Source organism: Oreochromis niloticus, linkage group LG19 (genome assembly GCF_001858045.2).
Source record: "Oreochromis niloticus isolate F11D_XX linkage group LG19, O_niloticus_UMD_NMBU, whole genome shotgun sequence".
In the NCBI taxonomy this organism is placed as follows: domain Eukaryota; kingdom Metazoa; phylum Chordata; class Actinopteri; order Cichliformes; family Cichlidae; genus Oreochromis; species Oreochromis niloticus.
Window position 1 is genome coordinate 21,324,488 of NC_031983.2, and position 26,167 is coordinate 21,350,654.

Consider the following 26,167-nt stretch of genomic DNA (forward strand, 5'->3'; position numbering starts at 1 on the left):
TAAATCCGAAATGGTCCTGAACGCATCTTGGGTTGGTGCTCCGTTTGGGGGCGCGGCGAGGAGGCGGATGTTGTTATTAGCTTCAGCGATGGATGAGAAAATGCAGTAGTCCTACACACATCTGGATGTTGTGAAGGTAGCAATCAGTCACATCTAAGTGAATACAGTGTGTAAAACCATTCTGCTGTAGTCGGGCTCCCTCAACACCTTATAATTGTTAATAATTTAAGGACATTACTGGCGTTGTGTTCATGTGGCAGCTATCATGCTGTTGCTAGCTCGCTAACTTACTAGCTTAGCTTTCAATAACAGTTCAAGTAAATTCTGCTGAAATCATAATTCGTAATAACATTTTTTATTACTTTGGTAGTCGGATGGTCCGCTCGTATTTAAGCTAGTTTTTGAGTCAATTTATTATGCTTTTTTTTTGCATACTTAACAGCTAACTGTACAGCTAGAAACGGTTAGGCTAACAACAATCAAGGACCCAAGACTTTATTGACCCATCAGCTAGTTTAAAACAGCAATAAAGCTGTGGTTTGACATGTACTATAAAGTTTTATTACCTTAGTGTGTTTGATAACATCATGGTAAAATGTCATGCGACCGGTGGTAAACTTTTGCACAAAGTTAGCATGCTAACTAAAATTACCAAGTAGTTTGGGCATCTGTGCATTTGAATTTTAAGTATTTATTTCCGCATAGTTTTGAAGATGAAATACCTTGTTGTGGTGAGCTTGGGGAAACGTCAGTACAAGATGTTCTCTGTGGTTTCTAAATGAGATGAGATGCTAACTGTGGCAAGTAAACAAACTGACTATACATGAAACGTCTTTAACTGCCCCCTGCCTGTTTTCAAGCATTGTAGCACAGCTGCCTGATCTGCTAACATAATTCTGCAGAAGTTCACTGGATATCTAACATTGTCCTGCTGGCTGCTCTTTAGAAAATTAGCAGCTGACTCATGCGTTTTATAAATATTAAAGTGTTAAAAGATAGCTCTTCAAAGGTATTGTAAGGCACTTCTAAAACAAGATGACCCGTTCTTACTGTCAAACTATTTCACCTGATCACTTCTTCTGTATGGTAAAAGTTGGAAGTTGTGTTAATGGAAATTGTGCTGTAAAATCAAAGAAAGCGAGATCGCATAATGCTTAAAAACATATATACAGTGCTGTAAAAAAAAAAAAAAAAGTATTTACCCACTTCCTGATCATCAAACAAATTATAATAATATTATACAAAGATAACTCAAGTAAATACAAAATGTGATTTTTAAATGATGGTTTCATTTATTAAGGGGAAAAAAGCTGTACAAACCCAGCTGGTTTAGTGTGAAAAAATAACCCACTCCAAATCTTGAATTAACTGTGATTAATCACAATTTTCAGAAAGCTGAGTTTAGTTTCACGAACCTGTTGAATCAAGAGATAATTTAAATAGAATTTCTTTGATAAAGTGGAGTAGGCTAAAAAAAAAATCTCAAAAAGGAAAATATGATGCCATGATCTAAAGAAACAACATCAAATTCACTCACATCTGACGGGAAAGGATTACAAAGCCATTTCTCTGCAATCACTCCGGTGAACCACTGTGGAGCACCACGAGCAGTTGGCTTACCAAAATTATTCCAAGAGCTCATCGACCACCATCCAGGAGGTCACAAAAGAACCAAGAACAACATTTAAAGAACTGCAGGCCTCACTCGCCTCAGTTAAGGTGTGGGATCATGATTTAACAATCAAAAATGGCATACATGGTTAAAAATGGCATTCATGGAAGAGCTCCAAGGAGAAAACCACAGCTGACAAAAACACCACAAAGGCTCAACTTACATTTGCTTAAAGAAAATCATCCTGATGATCCCCAAGACTTTTGGGAAAATATTCTGTGGACTGATAAAATAAAAGTTTAACTTTTTGGAATGTTTGGGTCCCGCTACATCTAATGTAAAACTGCCGTAATACTTCATAAAATGAACATCATGGGAACAAGCCAGCATGGTGGTGTTAGTGTGATGGTCTGGGGCTGCTTTGCTGCTTCAGGACCTGAACATGTAAGTGTGAAAAATATGCAAAAAAAAACTAGGAAGTCAGGAAGTGGGCCAAATGCTTTTTAATTGCACTGTACCGTGTGTGTGTGTGAGAGAGAGAGACAAGGTTTGCCCTATGGTTTTTGTCTTTATCCACTCGTCACTCAAATATTCACCTTGTCATTGTTTGTAGAAAGGCTTGACTGCCAGTTTTTCCAGTTTCCAGGGTGGTAGTTTGTTTTTCCATACATGTATTTTGTCGTTGTATTTAAACATTAATAGAGCTACTGCAAATTTTCTGTCTTTATCTGAATATTTGTTGGATCCCCAAATTCATAAACCAGCAGAATTTTGGGGATAAAATAAAATCCTTCATGTGGTCACCTTCCTAAAAACAGGCAGTGTTGGTTTAGACCTTGACCAGCAGTTGACTTGTAGCTGTTTATTCCTCCCCCTGTTTGTGAGTGTTGAACACGTCCAGACATCGCTCTGCCTTCTGGCCGTAGAGTTGCTCTATCAGCAGACTGGAATTAGACTACTGATCAGGTTGAACTTTGTTGGTATTTGAGCTGTGATACCAAAACATGTTGGTGAATAGTTAGGTGTGGTTGCTCAAAGAAAAAAAAGCTTTGAGTTCCTTTCATTTTGTTGGTTGACGTGTCACTTTTCTACATACGGTGTGGACACTGTTACTGCCCATAATTATTTGTTCTTGTGACATAAAACTCAGGTACATCCACCCAGGGAGGCGTCACATAAGTTAAACAACACTCTCTCTTTCGGCAGTAATGGGTTGAGATTCGTCTGCGTTCAAAATGACGAGAGACAGAAAGTGCATCCTCTGTGAAACCGTCTATGTCTCCAAGCAGGTAACTGACCCAGAAATTTGATTTACACTGTAAATATGTCGATACTTTAAAGACAAAGTCAGTAATAATAAGTATTTGATCACCTTGGCATGTATCTACACTCTCAGGTGTGCAGGGTTCTGATTTAAGATACTTGTAGTTAGGTTTATTACACCTATTTTTAACCACCTATGAGTTTTCTTAATATTCCTCATTGTTGTGATGCTGTGATGCCTTATGAGGCTCATGCAGGTGCTTTCTACTGCCTGACTAAACTAAAACTACGTGTTTTGATGTGTTTCTCTGTACCTTGCCTTAAAAAATGTTTTGTTATGAATATGTACCTGCAGGAGATGGATGAGCACATGAGAAGCATGCTCCACCACCGTGAGCTGGAGAACCTTAAAGGCCGGTGAGTTTTTTCTTTCTTTATTTTGTTACATTTATTTAAAGATAAATTGAAACGTATGTAACACAAAAAGGTGTTTGATTTCATTACATGACTCGTGACTTTCATGCAATACTGAAAAGGTTCAGGTTATTGCATTCTGTTTAATACTGGCTTCACAAAAATACTGGCTTCACAAGACTTTTGCCCAGATTATTTAGGTCATGAGGCACGTGTGCACACGGGCACGTGTACACAGTAATCGAGCAAGTGGATATAGGGGCAGCTGTCTCAACTGTACCACATATATTTAGACACAATCTCTCCGGAACAACAGGCATGACCGTTAGAAGGCAACTGGCTGTCTTGTGACTCGCATGTAGATTACTAAAAGCATGTGGCTATGTCGCTGAGATGGAAGAATCTCTAGAGGAGTTACTGGAATTTCATGCTGTTGATGTGCAAAGATGAAATCTTATTGTGCTCATCACCTAAAGCTGAATATTTGTAATTTTTAAAGAAAATAGTGAGTGAAGATTTATTTGAAAAGCTCTTATGTAGGAATATGATGGCAACAATACACTTAAATTTAGCTACAGCTCGATACAGTTTTTTTGTGAGGTTAAGCTGACCCGCAGATTGCATTTTCAGCACTTTTTCTGCACAACTGCAGCTGACGAATAATACTTGAAAAAATATTGATTAGTTGTGCGCCAGCTGCACGAGAGGTCACAAAAAGGCAGGATCCCATGACACAGATTTGAAAAAGAAGTTGAGAAGGAGCCAGCAAAGTCACTGCCCCTATCAGAATCACAGGATGGCATACTTGGGAGAGGTTTTGAAGTGCAGGCTAGAAGCAGCTGCACACAGCTCCAGTTACACAGGCTTTGCATTGGATTGGTCGGTACAATCCACAGGCCTGTGCTAATAACACATGCTGGCCTGAGAGGGGGCTGGGGGCTGGGTCCTGGCTCGTGGAACACAGAGTGAGGTCATATACAGACATTGCCTTCTGTAGAGTCTCAGAGCGCAGCGGACACCATCATGAGGGCGCACTAGGCTGTGGACGCCGGGCTACTCTCCCCTCCACGCGTCCCAGTGCTGCACTGCTTGGCTGGACATAAGCGGGACAGCTAGATTAGCATGCTGCCCGAGTCCAGCCTTACTGCTCCTCTTCCTGCCCTCACCCTGCCACCCATGGCCTGCTGAAGAAAGGAAAACACGATCAGGATGATAAAGATTATTTTTTAATGAGAGAAAATTCTAAGTTAGCGACCTCCTGATCTGTAACGGATAGAGAATTTGGACAAGTAATATTTTTAAGGATTGTAGAGTATTCTCCTTTCCTGATTTTATGAAGACTTTAAAGTAACAGAAAGTAGAGCCAGAATATATATTTGCAAGCTCTGCAGGCAGGAAAACCGAACCAGACAAGTTTAGAGCAATGCCCGAAGGAACGATTGAACGTCCGCTCTCTCCTTCCCTCCCCAGGGACTGCGGACATGAGTGCAGAGTCTGTAAGGTGAAGGTGGTGAGTCTGACTGATTATGCCAGCCACATTTCCAGCCCCACGCACAAGCAGAATGTGGAGGCTGCTGACCAGAAGCCTGCTGGGCTCGACCACGAAGAAGACTACTTCGATCAGGAATTGGTGGACTTGATTGAAAAGAGAAAAGAGAAGATCAGGTAAAAGAAAAATAGCTACTCGTTTGGTTTAAACACAAAATGTTGTCTAGGATTTTAAATCAAAAGTCTCCGGGACAGTCACACATGACTTTTATGAAGCTTTTATGATTTAAATAGTAGTGATACCTTACAAGCTTGTGTATGTGTGTGTATATATACACCATGTATAGTCACATTTTGCTCAGTGGTGCTCACAGGCCTCTTTTAGCCACAGCTTCACATTATGCCGCGGCCGGAGTCGTATGTCAGGAGTGAAGGCTATAAAAAAAGCATGACTGCACATACAGGGTTCAGACACAAGCAGTTTGATGCTTAAGGCTTTTAATAAAGAGTAAAACACAAAAACCTTCACTTCAGCCCTTTTTTGTACTTTAATTTCTAAAATTCATGTTTTTTTTAAGCCAAACTAAAATGTCACATTAATTGCACTATTATACTATTTCTTTAAATGAGTCTTTTCTATGCATATTTGGTATAATCCCCATAAATAACATAATAATGTGTGACTGGAGCTGCTGATCCATATGAAGATATGTGAAGGCAAACGCTGTCAATTTGTCACATACCAGACATTTTCCCTCTGCTGGTCGGTGCATGTAATTGTCACAGAGACTTTCTGAAATCATCATTTTATTAATGCATTTTTCATTTAAAGCAAATTAATTGCTCTAATAATGACTTTCGGTGTCAAACAAACTTTTGAAATTATTATGGCAAACCTGTAGGTGGGATTATTTGCTTTTGATGTAAAGTCTAATAAAAGAAGTTAAAAAAACAAATCCAAATTTTCCATCCAAATTCACTCTTCTTCTTTAAGCTTGACGGTGTGTATCGTATCACCCACACAGAGCGGCAATCCTCCTCACGTATTTCTAAGTTTAGTTCTTTCTCTCATTTTGTGTTAATGCCTCAGATATTATTACTTTTTGTTTTGAATGTTGCAAGTTGGATGTAGGGGCAGCTGTAAATATTTGCTTGTATTTCATTTATATTACTGTTATTTCCAGAAAAGAGAAGGAGGCTGCTGCTGCAAAGCTAGCAAAGGAGGAAGAGGATAAAAGGAGAAAGGAAGCGTTTCAGCAGAGGTTAAAGGAAGCGAAAGAGCGTTACTGCTTACAGCGTGGCTGGCAGCAGCCGGGACAGGGATTTGGTGGGTCTAGTCACCACAGGACTTGGTACAGAAGCAACCAGTTTGACTCCAGAGCAGGGGAGACACAGCCCTGGAACCAGGGGAAACAGGGGAAGAGCGCCACCTGGCATGCTCAGGAGCCCCCCAACTTAGAGAAGTGGGCGTCTGGAGAGTTTGCTGGTAGAAGCTCGGATAGTCAGGAAGCTCGGAGCAACAAGACGTGGGGTCATTGTGCATTTCCTGGCAAAAATGAGAATCGATTTCCGTGGCTCAGCAATGGAGGCAGTAGAAATGGGCTCTATGGGCAAAACAATATTTCCCAGTACACTCAAAAGAACCGGCAGATGAGCTTTTTGGGGGTTCCTCGTATGTATCCACCTCCCCCTGTCTCTTTGGCCCAGGCTGTGAATAAGTTTCAGAACACAGGTAATGACCAGCCAGGTCAGGCCAGTGCTGGGCTACAGAAGGGGGATGGCCAACCAGCAGAATCTGATATTAATAGCAGTAAAAGCTCTAAGACTTTGGGCAGCAATCCGAAGATTGACAAATCCTGTCGCTGGTCACCTTATCCTGTGAAGGGTTTTGAGTCTGTACCCCATAAAGATACTGGTCCAAAATCATCTGAGGAATACCCAAGAGCCCCCAAACCTCAAAACAAAGCACCGGAAGCCACTAGTTTTAACAGCCAGTCACGATCTGAAAAGGAATCAAGTCTTTTGCCCTTAAGTAGACTAGAAGAAAAAGGGAGGCATAAAACAAACCCTGCAGTCAAACCTAGAGATGGGAGCAGCAGTAGCAGTAGAAGCAGCAGTTCGCAGAGAGATGGCCACCAGAATTCAGCGTCTAATTTGTCCAATCAGAATGCAAATAAATCATTGCTAGATCGGAAAATGTCCTCAGCTCCTGGCATCAGCAGTGTGGCTCATCTCAGCAAGATCCCCAGTCAGGCTCAAGTGCAATCAAAACCAACTGGAATCCAGAGTGAAGTCAAGGCTCCACTGACTGGGTCCTTTCAATCACGGCAACAACAGAAGCTCCCAGAATCAGTTAAGCATGCCAAACAGACTGTGTTAGAAAAGAAGGGCTCTTTAAATACATTTGGTAATAACGTAAAAGTGGAAATGACATGGCACAGTGTCGAGGAGCCGCAAACGAATCAGGTACAGAGTCAGACTGGAGTGAAGAAAGAGATCAGCTGCAGGCAGAATGCAGCAAAATCAGTGTTACCTGATCCAGTCGGGTCAGAAACGCTTGCTTTGACATCTTCGGACACCAGTCAGTTTCTCCAGTCACTGCAAGTTAGCACCTCTACTGTGGAGACCTCCAAGCTGGCAGAAGCAGGCAGGGAATACGAGGAGAACAGTAAGAAAGTGGAAAAGCAAAGCTGCTCAGTTGTTCCAGATGAGACCATGCAGGCCACTGAGGCAGGGCAGAGCTCAGAGAGTGACACCTCCAGAAGTGGTGACGCACAGAGTCACGCATCAGGTCTGTCCAAACTTGACCTGCCTCCAGTTTTAAAACGTGACCTCACCAAACATATCAGCTCCAAGAGCAAAACGGTCGGCCACGAGCCCAACCTGAACATTGCCAGACGGGTGCGTAACGTGAGCGAGTCGCGGAGAAGCGACACCGAAAAGGATTCAGGGCTCAAGCCAACTGTGTGGCAGCTCATCAGCTCCTCTGGGTCTCGGCGCAATGTTAACTGGGAACAGGTGTATCACGAGGTCAGGAAGAAACAAGACAAAGGAAAAGGCATGCCAAGGTGAAATTATAATCTCATCTTTAAATTTTTAAATATATTTTGATTTCAGTTAATACAAGTTTATGTTCTGTCTTTCAGGTTTGGCATTGAGATGGTTTCATATGAGCAGGAGTACCAGAGCCAAGAGGAGGGTGACATACCGCTGCTGGAGGGTTTCCAGTGGGAGTCGTTGATGGACGTCTCTTACCAGGGCCCCTCCCGAAAACGCTCCTTATCAGAGAGTAGCCTCGCTCCTGCGTCCACGCACAACCTCTTTACATCCCATATATCAAAGGAAACCTCACAGAGAGAAAACTTCAACTCAGAGCAGCAAGGATCTTCAGTTAATCCAAATCGTAAGTCTTCTCTAGGAACTCAAGACAGTCAGTCTCAGCCAGAGGTTGGACAGATGCTCGTTCAGCTAGAGGCCAAAGCTCTGAACCAGACAGACAACCTAACATCAGCCCTCCAGCGGTCTGACTCAGTGCTCGGGGACAGCAGTTCAGGGACGGAGCAGTGCGATGGTCTGGGAACAGGAAAGAGGCGGAGAGCAGCCGGGGTGAGCTTAGGAAACAGTGTTCTCATTTTTATTTGTGTATTTGTTTTTTGAAAGAACAAGCAGAATATGTCATCGTGACTGCTTTCTTTCTTCTCTGTAGGATGCTCTGAGTACAGAGTCTTCATGCATAGAACATAATAGCAAAAGACAGAAGGTTAAATCGAAAAGAGGTTAGTAGGCTAAAAAAACCCCAAGAATCTCTGGGGTTATACTTCATTTTCCTGTCGTGGATTAGCTGCTTGTGTTTCACATCTGTGTTTTGGGCTTGCTGCAGAACGTTCGCACATTGACCAGCTGTTGGCAGTGTCTCTGCGGGAGGACGAGCTCAGTCGCTCCCTGCAGACTGTGGACACCAGCCTGATCCAGGCCCGGGCTGCGCTGGAGGCCGCCTACATGGAAGTGCAGCGTCTCATGGTGGTTAAACAGCAGGTCTGCACACAGCTGAACTCTATTATTCAAAAACTCTCTCTCTCCGCACAGTTACATGCTTTTACATGTTTAGTGTCTCATGCCAACGCATTACAACAAAAAGGGCCTACACCTAAGGACTCACAGAGAGTTTATGTGTTGGCAAGCGTTTTGTTGTCTTGCCAGCTACTTCACATTAATATATAACCACAAGTCTCACTATTTAAACTATGGTCTTGCATTCCATGTGAATTTCATTTACTTCTAAAAGTTAGGGATTAACATGAGGATTTATATTTTCTATGCAGTTTGTCTTTCAAGATAATATATTCCCTGCCTAACCATTGTTTTGTATGGCTTTGTCTTTCTCAGATGACTGTAGAGATGAGCACATTAAGAAACAAGCGCATTGAGTTATTAAAAGGGATGCAAGGTAAAAACATGTGCAAAATACATTTGGTTACTTGTGGCAGTAATGGAACAAATATAGTTTACAGAAGAAGCTATGATTGGTGGAATAAGCTTTTTAATCATGGACTTTTTATAAAGGTACGATGGAGGAAGCACCTCAGATCAAACTGAAAGAAGAAAAGATGGATACATTTGAAACTGAGGCACACGTACCCTCCTCTGTCACACTTTCCTCTCTTGTGGAAACTGCTGTCCACAGTCCTAACCGTGCTGCAGAGTGTGGCTCTCCCCCCTCCTCCAGCCTTCCCTTGATGTCTGTAGCTATCAAGCAGGAGCCCCTGTCCCCTGTTCATATCAGCTCAGAGCCGGACCTTGCGGACGCTTTGACCAACTGTGCTCACAGCACCACCCCGGAGCTGCCGGTCACTCCTGCCAGAGCCTCCTCACCAGGTAACATTGCTTTTCCCAGACCATAAAACAGCAACCCAGATCTTACATCTCATTGATCACTGTGATCAGTGATCTCTCTCACTGATCAATGAGCTCACCAAGATGTCTAAAAGAGCAACACAAAGTAAAAAGCATTAAAAGGTTTGTTATGTCACTAAACTAAACACAATACAAAAATCAGCATTCTGGACACAGTGTGTTTATCATGAGAAATACTACATGTGAATCTAATCTTTACAAGTTTTTACACATACTGCTTGGAAGAGTCCATCATGTTTTATTTGTATTACTTGAATAAAAGGATATTGTTATGTAGGAGATTTCACTAAATAAAGTAACCGACAATTTTGGGTTATTTGTGCTGCTTGTTGCAGATTTCGCCGTCAACTTCCAGGCTTCTCCTGAAAGACACCCTGAGCTGTACCCGTCGAACTTTAGAGAGCCTGCAGACTCCAAGGAGAAGTCGCTAACACTTATTGAGACAACGGAAAAAGCCATACAGACAACAAGGAACAGTCTCACCTCTTTGGCTGACACAAAAAGCCCCCTTAAGTCTCTATTACCCATTAGAGACTGTGAGGTTAATGACTCGGCAGACATCCCATCCTTTAAATCCCCTTTAGCCCCCTCAGTCCTTAATATCCCTGCCTCTCTATCAGAGCTGAGGAATGGAAAGCGCGTGAGGAAGCTGAAGAAGAGGAAGGCATTGAAGAAGGCTCAGGGGACAGAGCAGTTTGAAAGCAGTGACACTGAGATGGATGAAGAGGCCTCACGGCCGAGATGCCCCCGAACGCGTAGGAGACCCAGCGGAGGCTCTCAGGTCAGTACGTCCAGTCTCCCTACAGAAGACAGAGAGGGTGACATGAACACAGAGGGTGATAAGAAGCCACTCAAGATGCTGTTTCCAAGTGCCAAATTAGAGAAGGCAGAGCAGAAGTCCCCAGCAGAGCTTCCTCATGAGGCCGCCGCTGATATTATGGTGAACTTGGATTCAGAGGAAAGCATGGAGGTCAGCGTTGCCGGACAGCAGCCCCAAGTGGATGTTCAAGTTCAAACTCCCCCTCCAGCCCCAATCGCAGACTCCTCCAGACCTGAGCCACAGAGCCTGGCCTGCAACGAGGTCTCCTCCACCAGTGACATGGATTTGTGTAAATCATCTGAGAGGTGAGACGCTATCACAGCAATCTCAGCTCAGTGTGTACTTATATGAGCAAAAATAGTTGTTTCTGCAAACTTAAATTTAAAACGATAAGAAAGTGTGATTTCAAGAAAACGAATTTAATTGCAAAAGAAACCTTTTTCCTAAATTATAAGATCCCACAACTGGATTTCAGAAAGGTCAGATTTCATAAGAACAAACTTTTAGATTAAACTCTAACTTTTCTCTCAACAGTGACATGCCATTTGCCATCACTCTGCCCAAGAACTCATCAGGTACGTTCATCTCTGGAGAGCAGTCGCTATGATTAGAGTCGGGTCATACTTAACCAAACATAGTTTGTACTAAAGAGTTTCTTTTTTTTAGTTGGAAGATAGAGTGAAAAACCAGCTGTCATAACATGGGGCTTGTATTGTTCACAATATAAGTGACAGAAATAGTTATGTTAGGAGTGAGATAGCCTTAAATACACATAAACGTACAAACAGTAGTAGTAATAGTAGTAAGTAGTAAAATTTTTATATTATGAATATCACACTCCAAATAAAAATAGATTCCAGTGTGCCCAATTTACTTTTTATGGGAAAAGTATTCATAGAGCTGTTATCTGAGAACATGCATGAGTATGCAGAGATAACTAGTAGAAGACACGCATACACAGATAAGATGCTTTGTAATCTACTTTTTTCCATAAAGGACCACAAGACCGGTTCAATCTTTTGAATTAGAAATGTTAAAATGATCTGGACAGGCCCCTTATGAGTGGATGTACTGCTGTCATTTTTGTCAGTTTCCTCACTGTGTTTGATTTTGAACATTTTTCCTTCATGTTTGTATTTTCCAGATGCATCATCTGACCATGGTGAAGATGAGATGCCCACTGACGGGCTGTTCGAGGGCCACCAGGAGGCGGTGAACGCCATGCAGATCCACAACGGCCTGTTGTACACGTGCTCAGGAGATCGAACCGTCAAAGCCTTTGACTTGGTGGTGAGTTATGAATGAAATAACTGCTGCTGTTTGCCAGGGTGAGCCTGAATATCTGTTATGGAACAACGTTAGATCTTTTCTTTTCTTAAATTTTGTCGTAGAGTCATAAATGTGTGGGTACGTTCGAAGGTCACAGCTCCAAAGTGAGCTGCCTGTTGGTCTCAGCGGCTCCAAGCCTGCATCATCGCCTTTATTCTGGTTCCAGTGACCAGATCATACGCTGCTACAGCCTCAGGGTAAATCACAGGCCTTTTACTTAAACTGCCATATGTTAGTGTCACAGCAACATTGGATTATTGACACTCTGTATATTTGCTCTTGTCCACAGACACGGGAACTCGAGCAGCAGTTCTCTCTGTCTGATCGAGTCCTCTGCCTCCACAGCCGCTGGAAAACTTTGTATGCTGGTCTGGCGAATGGCACAGTGGTGACCTTTAACCTTAAGGTGAAAAATTAAGTACAAGCAGGAATGTCTTTAAAATAATGGCATTGGAAGCAATGAAGAAATAATGTGGAAACGGCCCATGTGTTGAGCTAAAAATGCTGCCACAGTGCTTGTACATTCTCCTATATGTGACAGAAAATGCAGCCCCATCAGTGTTAAATCACATACCTCGAGTATTTTGCACATATTACTGACTTTAAGTGTGCCCTTAAATGAAAAGGTTTTGAAGTTACTTGTTTCTGCAATGATAAAAAGAAGAATCATCGTAAAATGTGCTTCGCTCGATGTTCATTTTGCAATTGTTTGTTTAGACAAACAAGCAGATGGACGTGTTTGAGTGCCACGGGCCGCGGGCCGTGAGCTGTCTGGCCTCATCGCAGGAGGGAGCCAGGAGGATCCTGCTGGTGGGCTCCTACGACAGCACCATCAGTGTGAGAGACGCCAAGAACGGACTGCTGCTGCGCACTCTGGAGGGACACACCAAAACTGTGCTCTGCATGAAGGTAGGTTACATCTGAGCTTCAACAGAGCAACTGCATTACTGCTGGAGTAAATTTCATGATATTCAAGACATAAAACGTGTTTGTGAGCAACAATGACAGGATGGCATGTTATAAACCTTGATGTTTTGTACTGTTAAAAGATATAATACACAGATTATCTATGTTTGTATGCAAATTTGTGTCTTTTGTGAGTGTGTCTTCTCTTCTGCTGCTTTTTCCCAGGTGGTCAATGATCTGGTATTCAGTGGATCCAGTGATCAGTGCGTCTACGCACACAACATACATGTGAGTTGCTGTTACAGTTTTGCGTCTTTAGTTTCAGTTATTCAGTATTAAAAAAAAAGAAGCCATGTGAAATTGTTATTTTCTTACTTTGACACAGACAGGTGAGCTGGTGCGGGTTTATAAGGGCCACAGTCATGCTGTTACTGTAGTGGCCATCCTGGGGAAAGTGATGGTGACCGCCTGCCTGGACAAACTGGTCCGTGTCTACGACCTGCAGGTTAGCATCGTCACACCATCTGTCTTTTAATAACATAAACTGCTTATGAATTTCTTTCTTTATTTAATATTTACATGCCATTGCACAAGAAAATCTGAAAGCATGCTCTCTCCACAGTCTCATGACCAACTGCAGGTCTACGGAGGACACAAGGACATGGTGATGTGCATGGCTATCCACAAGAACATGGTGAGACACGTGCTTGTTTAGACACCAGTTATGACTTAATAACTCATCTATTTGGCTCTCATACAGAATATTTTTGAAAAACAAATTGTAAAGTTTCATTGCTGATATGAGGAATTTCTAAGCTTTAATGTGGTCACACACCTCTACTGGGTCCTAAGTGATGATTGAGAGCGATTACCTTTCTACAAGACATCTTTTTTCATAAAATTGTCTGTGTTATATGTCAGAAGGCTAAATGCTAACTCTCATTTTGTGTGTTTCAGATCTACACGGGCTGCTATGATGGCAGCGTGCAGGCAGTGAAGCTGAACCTAATGCAAAACTACCGCTGCTGGGTAAGACGTGGGTCACAGAGCAGAGCTGAGAAATTTATGGATAAGTTGTGTCCCAGTCCCGTCTTTTCCTTCTGAGCTTCTCATTTTGTTTGGTTATTGGCGTTTTGTGTTTCCAGTGGCATGGCTGTTCGCTGGTCTTTGGGTTGATTGAGCATCTGCAGCAGCACCTGATCAACGACCACACCAGTGCCAACTTTCAGACGCTCAAGTGCCGCTGGAAAAACTGTGAAGTGTTTTTCTCTGCGCGCAACACCTCCAAGCAGGTATAAACACATTCAGCAGAACTCAACACCCAACAACATTTTCTTTCTTTTTAGACAGATGCAGTCAAAGTCATTCATTCTCCATAATGAGCCATTAATATTTTTTTTTTCTTATTTTTATCCTGCTCTTCCTAATAACGTTGCTTAGTTCATTGAGGTACCCACAGCTTTCTTAAGGCTCCACCACAGCATTTCAGTGAGGTTGAGGTCTGGACTTTGACTGGATTGTTGCAAAACTCAGAAGAGTTAATGCTCAGTCCTGTGACTCTGCTCCACCACCGTGTTTGACAGTTGGTGTTTCAGCTGATATGCTGTGTTTGTTTTTCACCAAATGTGGTGCTATGCATTATGGTCAAACATCTGCACTTTGGTCTGGTCTGTTCAAAGTTAACATTGTTCCAGACGTCTTGTGGTCTGTTCTGATACACATTTGAAAACCTAAGCCATGGGGCCAACTTCTTTTAGAGAGAATAGGCTTTCTCCTGGCAGTCCCTCCAAGCAACTGTCATGAACTTTAACCTATTACATGCTAACTAAGGCCGTAGACTCTGAAATGTAGCTCTTGGGTTTTTTCCAATTTCTGTGAGTATTGCATGATCTGACCTTGGGGTGTGTTTGCTCGGGCACCCACTCCTTCGGAAACACCTGAATGCTTCAGACCAGCAGACACACAAAGCTTCAGCTTTTATTAGAGGTGGTTTTATTTATTTATTTACAGATGATTAGTTAATTGGGTACATTTGATTAGCAGCACCTGGCTGCTGCTTACCCTCTTAATTCCTGTGGAAGCAGTAAGAGTGTACTTTGTGGTTTTTGCTTGACTGTGTGTACTGATATAATGTGGATACTTATATTAAACATAGCCCAAAATTCAAATCTTCATTTCGGTATATATGCAGATAATCTTTATGGCCCAAAAGCTCTAAAATGCTCTTTTTTTTTTTCTACTGCTGCTTTTGAAACCTCCTGTCTGCTAGTAGCCAATCAGTAGACAGATAGATTTAAAATGGCTTGTTTCAGTCAGACAGTGAAACGCCCACTGTAATATAAACAAGAATTACTTTCAACTGTAAATCCAACAAAGCTAATTTGTGCTATTTTAATAAATATGGAGCTGAGTGAACATAAGAGGACCACAACAACCTTTCCACTGTCACATATAAAGTGTAAAAACAAATCATGTCCTGTTAGAATCTATAAATGATTCTAAAGCAATACATAGCAGGAACTTCATATTTAATGAGTGATGCTGTGTAAATATGCATTGTAATATAACCTCCCGTAAATCTATTATGTAAACCCTTACATATGCTTTGGTTGAGTACATACAAGTTTTAGTAGCTGATTTAGAGGCTGTGACTTTGTGTGTTGCAGGGAATGCTGATGCACATGCAGAAACATGCTGAGGAGGACACTGAAGTGGAGCCTTAAAGCTTCTGGTGGGAACGCCGTTTCTCCCTGAGACTTCTCTCCTTTCCTGTAACCTTTACCCTAATGTTACCCTCCCATATTGGGAGGCACGCTCTTGGGACCCACTCACCCTTAGCAGCGCTCTCGTCGAGCCTGGCGAGTGGCGTCTGACAAGTCCATCCTTTATGCTCGGTGTTGGAATCCAACCATAATACAGTTACAAAAAAGGAGGGTTGGTTGTGCTGTTATGTTTTTTTGTTTTTTTTTTAACTTTCTACAAAACACACCTTCCCCTTTTTATGTATGACCATTGCTTCTTCTTATCACTGACCAAAGAAAGACAAAGAAACACGTGACTTTTGTTTATTGAAGAAACTTCAGCGTAGCCGGTATCTAAGGGAGTTGCCACGCTTTTCCGATGAAACGCCAACAAAAAGCAGTTATCGTCTTCCAGATTGGTTGGCTACAATATGGCATGGGTTAAGAGATGTTTTTATCGTTGTTGTGCAGTTGTTGCGTGTCATGTTGAGCAACCTGTAGTGTTTGTTTGTTTTTTTTTAAAATTAAAGTTGCCACTTATGACAATGAGCGATTTAAAGTTTTTGGAAATTCGTGGTGTTGTCTTTGAGGCTGCGTTTAACAGTGTGATTATTTGTTTTGAGGGAATTTAATTGAAGATTTATTTATTTAATGTCTGGTTTTTATTTTCTAAAAATGAAAAAAACTCAAGTTCTAACAATCTCATTGGGTCATTTAGGATCACATTTATTTATTTGTTGTTGCTCTGTCAGGTGATTAGTGCGTTAATAGGGACTGTGTTGAAGGATTTGTCTTTTGAGAATTGACATTTGCTGTGAAAACAGAACCAAGATGTGAAGTATGTGTGCTAATCTGTGTGGATTATTTCCTCATCGTTGTCGGCAGAGTGTTTAACCCTGTCCGCCGAACCTTGTTTTCCAAGCGTGAGGTGCTGTTTTTATGTCACATTCTTGTGGATTTATTTTGTATTTGGAGAATCAAGCAGAAGGCACTGGAGCTGTATTTGTTTTCCACAGTTGTCTAATAAAGTGTGGAGACAGCGGATGTTTAGAGGAGGTGTTCGATGGAAGATTTCGAAGAGAAGATTTTGGATTCATCTCCCATGCCATACCTCACCCTCTTGAAAACAGGTGACTGAATCTTCTGTTAAAAGCCCAGCTGTTGTTCTCTTTGGCAGACTTGGTTTGAAGGTCGCAGCTCTCCGGGTTGCGTTCTCTTTCTTTTTTTTCCTTCTTTTTTTTGAGGATTTGCCCTTAGCCGAGTTAACCTGACGTTCTCGCTCGTTATTTGTGATCGAGAAAAGCGTGCGCGTCACCTCTTACCTGGCATTCCTGAGTTTCTTCAAGTTTTTCTGTTGTTATCAAAGTTATGAGATGTTTTTTAAGAAAGAGAAAGTTAATAAAAATGTTTGCAACATCAGAAAAAATGCTGTATTTTTATGGTGTTTTCTTCTTATTTCACTCAGTGTTTACTGAAATTTGCATATTTATCACAGTTTCACAACTTAATTACTGGTAACGCAGTCAAATCAGTAACTACACATTTATTATTTTGGTTAAAGTGGTTAAAAATGCAGTACACTCATTAGACCAAAGCCTTAAGAGGAAAATCACAAAAAAAACAAAGCTGCAGTTCAACCCATTAGCCTTAGTCTTTAAAATCCAATTTGGAAGTAAGAAAAAACCCATTGCTCCTCAGTTTTCTTCTTGTTTTTCATCCATCCACAAATAGCACTGGAGAACTGGACAGTTTTTCAGCTGAGATAAACACAAGAAGCCTGAGTTTGTCCACCAGAAAACAATATATATGTTTTTTACTGATGAGTGGGATTATATGTGATTGAGTCCAGGCCGATGATAAATCCAGGTGGATTCATTGCTTACAAAAAAATCAGCAAATAAAACAAAAACTTAATGAGGAAACAGTGATATTTTCAATCCTTGTTAGGCCCTACTTGTACAGATTCTTAGTTAATAACAGGTTAGAGAGTAAATCACAGTTTTTATTCACTGTCCACCAGAGAGCCCAGTTCACTGGAATGAATACAGGAAGAAAGGCCTTGCTGCTCAGTTAGATAAAAGGAGAAGAAAACACAGGGAGGCTGAAGGAGGAGATGTTAGCAGGGGGTATGAATGGTACAGAGATGGGTTTGCTGGGTGAGGCTCTGTGAGGTATCATGACAGAATAAAAGAGGTTGTATGTGTTTGCTGCCTGAGATGGTACAAATGTTAACGGTAAGTATGTATTTAAAAAAAAAAATCAGAACAGAGCTTATGACTGAGACTGATATTTTGATGAGAGAAAGAGGTGGGAGGACAAAAGCAGAGAAGGAAATGCAAAAGGCCTGAGACCTGCTGAGAAAAATGGAAAGATCAAATGAAAGGACATTTTGGAGTAGAAGGAGCAGAGCTGGAGGTGAGGTGGATGAAGGCTAACGGTAGTCAGGCACACTGAGTTTTGAGGTAAAGGCTGGCAGGTCTGGTCCTCGCATGGAGTGGAGCTCACCTGGGAGATGGTTGGGCTTTCTAGGCGTACATGGTCAGCTGGAGCCACTAAAGATGGACACAAGGAAGAGGTTCATTGGATTACGGAGCTACCAGTGCTGACCTTTTAAATGAATGTATCTACATCTGTGTTTTATAATCAAAGATTAGTACCTCCAGGACACTGAGTCTGATGGTACCATCTCCATCCTTATCAAAGGCCTGGAACGCCCCTGAGAAGAGAAACATCACACTGCAGCTGCAGTTCAACACGAGTGTGGTTCATCTTGTATAAGGGGCAAAAGAAATGAAACTACACTTTGTTTTAAACACAAAGAAATGACAAAAACAATGTTTGGAGAAACAAATGCCATTTTTACTAATCCAGTGGGCCTGTCAGTCATGTCAGAAGCAAAGTTCGAATAAAAATGATAAAGTACATAGAAACACCAGTCTAATCTGATTAAACTGACTGAATCTGCAGGGGACTCTTCCTATAGCCTCCTGTGCAAGTCTAGACAACATAGAGTACACTCATGTCAGTACAGCTGTTTCAGTTTTTAGATGATTTTCTTACATTATTATGCATTTCATAAGTTTTATTGGCAAATGAAGCAAATTTATGCAAAAAGCCTTTCTGTGTGGAGCTTCCTCCCACAGTCCAGAAACATGCATGGAGGTGGGTTAAATGGTGATTCTAAATTGCTCGTAGGTGTGAATGTGAGCATGAATGGTTGTCTGTCTCTATGTGTTATACCCTGCAACAGACTGGCGACCTATTCAGAGTTTACTCCACCACTTGCCCGATGACAGCTAGGATAGCCTCCAGCCCCAAACCCTGATTTGGGTAAGTGGAAGAAAATGGATGGATGGAGTCAGTATTCACAGTGTTGAGGTACGTCTTCATTACTTCTGCAGTTTTCTCTGGGATACTGGATATCATCATCTGGGACATAATGATTGATGGTGATCCATTCCTGCCTTTTCTGCACTCCAACTTGATCACAATTTGGGGGCTTTTGCTCGTCCACCTGATTTTTAAAGACTCGCTATCCCAAAAAAGCCCTAAAAATCCACCCTTAAAAAGCAGGTTAAAGACCATAATTCCACTAATTGTGATCAGCTTGGGAGCACCAATAAAGCAGGAATGGATCACCATCAATGAGGATTTGGTCCATAAGCTGATATCCAGAGAACTGCACATGTAAAGATGAACTCTTTGCATAAATTTGATTTATTTGCCATTCTCAAATGCTTATGATTGTTCTTCACTCTAATTTAGAAACATGTAAAAAAAATAGTTTGAATAAAAACTGAAGTGGCAAACTTTTGGCCATGACTGTTAACTTTCCTTTAAGGTGAGGTACCGTAAACAGACCCACTGTCTTTCAATTACATCTCATTATTTAACTTTTAACTTTTGTATGGTTCAGCCTATGAATCAACATTTTCCCAAAATTCAACCTGAATTATTTGGCATCCTTGGAAACTTGTCTTGGAAAGGGAAATGTGCTGTTTTGTTTGGTGTAGAGGTTATTCTCTAAAATGTCAGAAAAAAAAAATGAACTCCATCTCACTGACTTACTGAACATGGCTTCGAGCCGGACCAGACAGCTGATGAAGCTGTCGAAGTCGATGTTCATGCTCTCGTTTGCGTAGCGCATGGTGATGATGTCGTAGAGCTGGTTGTTGAGACGGAAGCCTGAGCGGGACATGAGACACATGACTGTACAGTGACAACAACATTTAGAGGATGAGTTGAAGCTGTAATTTCATATATTTCATATAATATTATACCTCATTTCTTTATAATTGGAATGGAAAATGGGAAATAGGTGCAGATACACAGAAATAGATGATATAAGGAAAAAGCCGTTTGTACAATTCTAAGGAGCTTAAAAGTCAGTATCTGGTATGACTTTTTCTCCCTGTGTCCTTTCCTTAAAAATAGCTTCTTGACAGCTCCCCTTCTACTGAGATCATTTGCTAACTAAGTTGTCTGATTCATCACTTGACTTAGGTGCATGTTTTATGCTTGAATGATTCATAGGCCAATGTTAAGTGGCCAAACAAACAAACAAATCATTCTTCTGAAAATGGTAAGGTATAATGACTGGACTAAAAATGAATACAAAAGCTGCAGACGTCCAAAGAAAATCTCAGAAAGCCTGAAGAACTATTGCTCAAGATCGCTTTAAAAATTACAAGCCAGAAACGAGATGTGGTTCAAGACTTTTGCACAGTACTGTATTTGCGTTTTATGCTATTACCTGCATCATTGACAGCATTCCTCATCTCGTAACTGTTGATACCGGACTGGTCGGTGTTATAGTGTTTAAAAATTCCCTGAAAGAAATCGGGTATGATCAGTATGTATGACAATAAGCTGAGCAGAAGCTTACTGCCGAACGATTCTATAATTTCTGATATAATAATAAACTGAAACCTGTTTTCTCACCTGCCACTGTTTGATCTTATTCCACAGGTGTCTGAACTCCTGAAGGTTGAGTCTACCGGTCCCATCCATCTGAGGAGACATAGTTAAGACTAAAATGGAGTACCGTGTCAGTCGTGTTGTCACATTTGAGTGGTGCAACAAGGCTTTTCTCAGTTAGGCAAATTGAGCCAAATGAAATGGGGGAAAAATCATAAACTTGCCAAAGTAAACACACAGACTGCTTAAAACCACACAAAGTTAGAGGTTAAAAGCAAATGTCACTGTTTTGTGACTGAAATGAGGCCTAAGCCCCATGAGCATCCATCACAGACCCTGCCTGGGTCTCGGCAGGTTGTGCCTCCTACAGGCAACACAGCCAGCCCGATGCACTCGATACAAAGGATACGTCCATCAGAGCAATCATGCTCCTGCAGCTCTCCAGGCTGAAACCCTCCGTCTTCAGGTCCTTGTCTGGGAACGTAAAGAATGAAAACACTTAGAGGATGACAGTTAAAGACAGCATGCTGCTATTGGCCTTTCCTGAAGTTTTTGGCTTTAAGTGCTCACTTTCAAGCAGATAAAATAGTATTTTCTAGTGTTATTGATTTTTCTTGTTTCAACTTTTGAGTTTTGTTTTGTATTTATCGTAAGTGATTCCCAGCAATAAAGCTGCAGCTTTCAGTTAAATTCCTGTGTGTGAGTCCTGCATTTGGGTCCTACATCCTGCCTGCCACGCAGCAAACCATGACAGCTGTGTTCAATTCCCTTAATTACCTGCATGTGTATAAACAGCCCTGAATTAGATAAAAGGTTGAGAAAATTGGTGGCTGATGGATCAAGCAGGGACTTGCCTGCTGTGGACTGATGTGTGCGTGTTTCCTGTAAGTTTTATAATGGCGGAAAGTTCAGCCTATCAGACTGGACTTACGCTTGGTGATCACTCTGTTGAGAACGTTTCTCAGTTCGTTGGCTGTTATTTCCATATCCTGTGAGAACAAGTAGAGCAGAGGGGGACACAAATAAAGAAGAGACAGGAGATTACTTTCCAAAGTACAGCAATCACCTAATGTTTTCTGCTAATGAAAGACAAATTTAAAGCCTCTCTTCGTCTTTCTGTACTGACCTCGCCGCCTATCTCCTGAAAAATAGTCCGGAACTGCTGGTCCTCCTCGCTCTCTTCCCCCGCTGAAGCTGGTGCTGGCTGAGGCGTCATTGAGCCACAACGCATAAGAAGGAAAAACTCTCAAGATGATCCTTTCCAAGTTATTTATTTTTTACATTACAAACTGGTTATATCCTCAATTCCAGAACAAAATAAGATAAACTAAAGCAGCTGAAGCGTTTTGCTGCTTATTTCTGTAACTTGCCAAAGTAACCAGACATTTAAATGTACTTGGAGGAAATATTAAGGCAATCCCTGTGCTGCAGTAGCTCTACACACTCTGGAAAACTAAGAGGACACTTACCACTGGATGATCAGCCTCGATCCTGTTCTCTATCTCCCTGAGTGAAGACGAACAAACAGCAGTCACCACGGTGACACCATCATCTCATCTGGACTATAAGCCTCTGCTTTTTTTTCTTTTCTTACTGCAGTCATCAAATTTATTCTCACCAAATTTTGCATGAATTATGTCGATGTGCTGAATCTATAAGTCATCTGACAGATTTATTATAAAGGAGTTTATAGGCTTATAGTCCCCAAAGTCACATTGCACTAAAATATGAAAATGATTGCATAAAACGCTTAATGGAGCTGTTAGTTTTGTATCACCTGCTGCTTCCTCCAGTCAAGTTTTGTTCTTCCCGATTGTTCTTATTTTGGGCAAACTTGATTGTCACTTACCAGAACTTTCCATTTTTAATTAGTTTAAGTAATTTGTGACCTGCATAGCTAATGGTGTCATAGTATACTGTGATCTAAAGCCATGTTGGGTAATTCAAAGCCCATCCGTCTCACACCCTGAGTCACACCCAAGTCCAGGTCCATCAGTGTTCAGGCCGCCTCTGCATGCTGTCTGGTCCTCTGGGCAGCAGAGGGATGGTTGGGGGGGTGCAGATGTTTGTTGAGGCTTGGTTATGCAGTACTGAATATTTAGAAAGTTTACCAGATCATCCCCAAATCTGAAGATGCTTGTCCTAAAAAAGATTCCATAACAGCTTCGAACTCGGGCCGATTTCTTCTGATTCTACAAATCAAATCGCCGTTAAAATAGTTTGTTCTTGGTGGTTTGTGTCCCACCCACCAAGCAGAAAGTCCCACCCCCATTAACAGACACAGAGACCCGCACACACAGGGTAGAGAAATGCCTCATAAACTCCAAGTCTAATTAAAATGCACATACAGTTGGGCTGGGTATTGTTGTCATTTTATCTATTAGATTGTTTTAGGGTTTGTAAGGCTTTGCAAATGTGTAAATGTCAAACGATTGTAGAAAACTGTAATGACTCCTGGGCTCGGTGGAAGGAAGATTTGACACTATATAAATAAAACTGAACTGAACTGAGATTGACTGTCTTTATAGTACAGGACTCAGAAGTAAAATGCATTGATCTAATTACAGGCACCGCAATATAATATATTTAATAATTTCTGTATACCTCTTTGTTTACCCTAACCGTTATTGTATAACAGATTCTAATCTTAGAATCTGAAATACTGCTGTTCTGTCAGACACAAGGTGATTTTTGGCATTATTTAATGCAGAACGATAAGTGCCCACCTTTTTGTTTCACATTTACTCGCAGGTTAGATTTAGGTACTAAAAACATTCGGACATTTTGAGGAAAAGATAAGTCTGGGAAAAAATATACCTCATTACGTTAACCCTGCAAAAAATGAAAACTGAAGCTCCCCCACTGTGTGTTGAGATTTCTATTGCCGTGAAGATCAAACCCTATCCTCGTTATTAAAGAGTGCTTTGACTTTATCTTTGACAGCCGGTAATAGGAATAAGTTGATAAAGAACTATCTTAGCAAACAGCCAATGCGCTGTATTCCAATACCCAGCCCTACTAAGAAATATAAGATCAGAACATATCCAACTACAATTCTGCACCATACTAGAAGGAAAACTACTTATATAACCATTCCCACCTCATGGCATCTTAGGCCACCCTGATCACCCTCTCCCACTCACTCTGAGGTGTTCTTCTTTTCAGAGAAGACTCGCAGGATGAACTCTCCCTCCTGATGTGGCTCATATGTGGAGGGGACTATGACGTACTCGCCGGGGCTCAGGCGGAAACGTTGGGTCACCTCGCGCAGGTTGATGTAGGATTTACAGCGCGCCTTGGAGGAGTTGAATAGGAAGAAATCCTTCTGCATGTGCTGCTTGTTTCCATGCATCTGGTTTGGGGTAGTCACAATGTAAAGAGCAGAAAATGCAAAATAGTACAGAAGAATTCCATCAAAGTTAAAGTTGGTGATGAAAAAAGAAACTGGAAGAATGGCTACGAAAATATAAAATGTAGGGTGGAATTAACTCGCAAACTGCTGAGAATCCCTTTCATGCCTTCCTTACCTCCTTTGGCACCTGTCGAGAGAAAATAGCAACATCAGTAACAACATTAATTACATTAACTACTGCAGAATCAAACCGACGTATCTTTGTCTGTAAAAAAAGTAAAGCTGTGAAAGTAAATTAGCAACAGAGGCTGGAAAATGTAAAAGTCTTGGAACAATGATTAAGAACTGAAGTGGACACCTCGTAAATGGCGAATCCGATGGTGAAGAGGTTGGCTCCCATCTTGCGCTCTTTCCGTCTGTTCTTCTGCATCAGCGCCACCACAAAGGTGCAGGCCACCTCGTTGTCCTCAGGGTCATCATCCTCCTCCAGCAGTCGAAGGCGGTACTGAGGATTGGTCCAGAAAGTGTCTGCAAGAGAGTTGGTTACTGTTCTCTTACTCTCTTATCTATAATATCATATGCACCATTTAAAAAGAGGACATTCAGGTTCTTTATGCATTATATTTTGGGAATGAAAAGTGCCTAAACTGGAAATTGCGGATCCAAATTATGCACTGGGTAAGCCCCAGGATTCCCTTGAGAGATTATATGTCTCGGAGGGCTTGGGAATGATTCGGGAATGATGGGTGGGTGATGAATTCTGGGGTTCTCTGCTTAGACTGCTGCCTCTGTGACCCGAAACCAGATAAGTAGTAGAAAATTAATGGGTGGAAGGTGCATTATTCTTCAGCCAATATAAAGCTTATTCACACATTTGGTGTATTAGTAAAGTGAAAGACCACTCTGTTCTTCTTTTGTGAGAAAGGATTAACAAACATCTGTACAGCAGATTACCAGGATAGTTCCTGCATCCTCCAGCGGAGCAGCCTCTCACCCAACGCCCCTCATTCACAGAAACCGTCCACTTGTGGATCTTATCATCCTCCAACGCATCAGGGGTGAGATTACAGATCTCAATCTTGGTGTAGTTCTTCTTAAAGTCCTCAAATGACATCCTGTACAGGAATTCAAGAGACCAGGAAAGATTATGGATTCAGACAACTAACTGTAGTAAAAACTGTAGATCTCACTTACCAGAATTCTCCATCTTCTGCACTTTGATGTTGAAGCTTCTCCTTTTCAGTCTTAGAAAGTGTGGCCCACTCCTTGGAGCTGTTTGGAAAAATATCTGTTATAGTGAAACAGTCTAAAGAGGGATTAAAGTAAAATACTGAGCTTTTAACTAAAGTAGGGTTAAAAATTGTAAAAGTTAAAAATTCCTTACTTGTCACTCCAGGGACCATTCCATTCCACCTGACCCCACGGGTTCCTGAGACGCACCAGACGAACTTTAGACTCCTTGTGCTGAGACGGTCGGCACTGTGGTATTTCAGAGAGACTCTCAGGTTTAATATGAGCTCACATTAATCCATCATCTTCCAGTTTTGCTCACATTAATGCAGCATTCATGGCTTCAAAGTGTACAGCCGTACACTCCTGTCAATTTTTTGCTGAGCGGCTGGTGTAATCTCGCTGGACAAAACACACTACTTTACCTCTTCCACTGCTGTCACAGAGTAGGCATGACCCTTCACAAGTCCCGTCACCGTACGTGTCTCGAAGCGGGCAGGAACCAGGGACTGCAGATTAAAAAACAGGTTATGGAAGTTTAATGGGGATAAAATGAAAAAAGTATGCGAACACCAGCACGACTGTGCATAATGACAATTTTGAATGAGGAGCCTAATAGCAGCTGAAAAGCTTGCTTTGATTTTGATGACACCTGGTGGCTGAAGTTAACATACAGTAGGCTTTAATCAACTTCATCTTTAGGTGAAGTTAACAGTGGAGAAGATGTCAAAGTGTAAAAGACTTGAGTGAGACTGTGATGCGTGTCTTTAAAATCTGAGCACAGCGAGGTGGTTCGACTGCTTTAGTGTAAATTTATCAAGAATAAAACATCCAACACTAATACTAGAGAAGAGGTGTGGAGAGACAACAGTGTCTCACATCGATGGAGCAGCCCATGAGCGACCCTCTCTCCAGAGCTTTCTTCATGATCTTGTAGAGTTCTTTGGGAGCCTCCTTCATCTCGTAGAACTCAGTGACTCCACCAGTGAAGTCCTCCATGGCCTCGGTGGTGTTTCCACCCTTCAGAGCCTCATAAGAACCATGAAGCCTGGATCATAGAGAGAGTTTTTGTCCATTTAGGCATTAACTTATCAGCACACCAATAAAGCCCTTAAATTGACTTTAGGAAGTTAATTTTGTATAAGGATGTCTAATAATGTGAGCAATTCCCACAACCATGA

General features: G+C 41.6%; 2 protein-coding genes across 4 annotated transcripts in view; one reads left to right on the plus strand and one right to left on the minus strand.

Moving 5' to 3' along the window:
- On the plus strand, positions 1–16,906 carry znf106a (zinc finger protein 106a). Of its 2 annotated transcripts, none has more exons than XM_005477400.4 (22): positions 1–136; positions 2,819–2,901; positions 3,231–3,292; positions 4,760–4,954; positions 5,962–7,845; positions 7,924–8,383; positions 8,484–8,553; positions 8,658–8,812; positions 9,164–9,224; positions 9,341–9,652; positions 10,027–10,816; positions 11,046–11,086; positions 11,656–11,801; positions 11,903–12,037; positions 12,130–12,246; positions 12,558–12,749; positions 12,972–13,034; positions 13,132–13,251; positions 13,369–13,440; positions 13,704–13,775; positions 13,892–14,038; positions 15,413–16,906. In XM_005477400.4, exons 2-22 carry the CDS (start codon positions 2,848–2,850, stop codon positions 15,467–15,469), a joined length of 5,205 nt encoding a protein of 1,734 aa, XP_005477457.1. In that variant the 5' UTR covers positions 1–136; positions 2,819–2,847; the 3' UTR covers positions 15,470–16,906. The 2 variants fall into 2 exon arrangements, with proteins under 2 accessions (XP_005477457.1, XP_019204357.1); XM_019348812.2 differs by having other exon boundaries at positions 27–136; positions 2,763–2,901.
- Positions 15,969–26,167, minus strand: part of capn3a (calpain 3a, (p94)) — a 13,641-nt gene continuing 3,442 nt past the window's right edge. The window contains exons 5-21 of one of the 2 annotated variants that reach the window (XM_005477401.3): positions 25,866–26,034; positions 25,412–25,495; positions 25,141–25,235; positions 24,951–25,028; positions 24,711–24,871; positions 24,115–24,284; positions 23,932–23,943; positions 23,548–23,756; positions 21,874–21,910; positions 21,531–21,608; positions 21,336–21,393; positions 20,805–20,878; positions 20,429–20,497; positions 20,241–20,316; positions 19,556–19,672; positions 18,145–18,203; positions 15,969–18,039 (exon numbers count right to left, since the gene is read on the minus strand). In XM_005477401.3, the coding sequence (XP_005477458.1) occupies positions 18,013–18,039; positions 18,145–18,203; positions 19,556–19,672; positions 20,241–20,316; positions 20,429–20,497; positions 20,805–20,878; positions 21,336–21,393; positions 21,531–21,608; positions 21,874–21,910; positions 23,548–23,756; positions 23,932–23,943; positions 24,115–24,284; positions 24,711–24,871; positions 24,951–25,028; positions 25,141–25,235; positions 25,412–25,495; positions 25,866–26,034 (1,573 nt within the window). In that variant the 3' untranslated portion in view covers positions 15,969–18,012. The remainder of the gene's footprint in view (positions 18,040–18,144; positions 18,204–19,555; positions 19,673–20,240; positions 20,317–20,428; positions 20,498–20,804; positions 20,879–21,335; positions 21,394–21,530; positions 21,609–21,873; positions 21,911–23,547; positions 23,757–23,931; positions 23,944–24,114; positions 24,285–24,710; positions 24,872–24,950; positions 25,029–25,140; positions 25,236–25,411; positions 25,496–25,865; positions 26,035–26,167) is intronic. The other variant, XM_005477402.3, reaches the window with a different exon arrangement.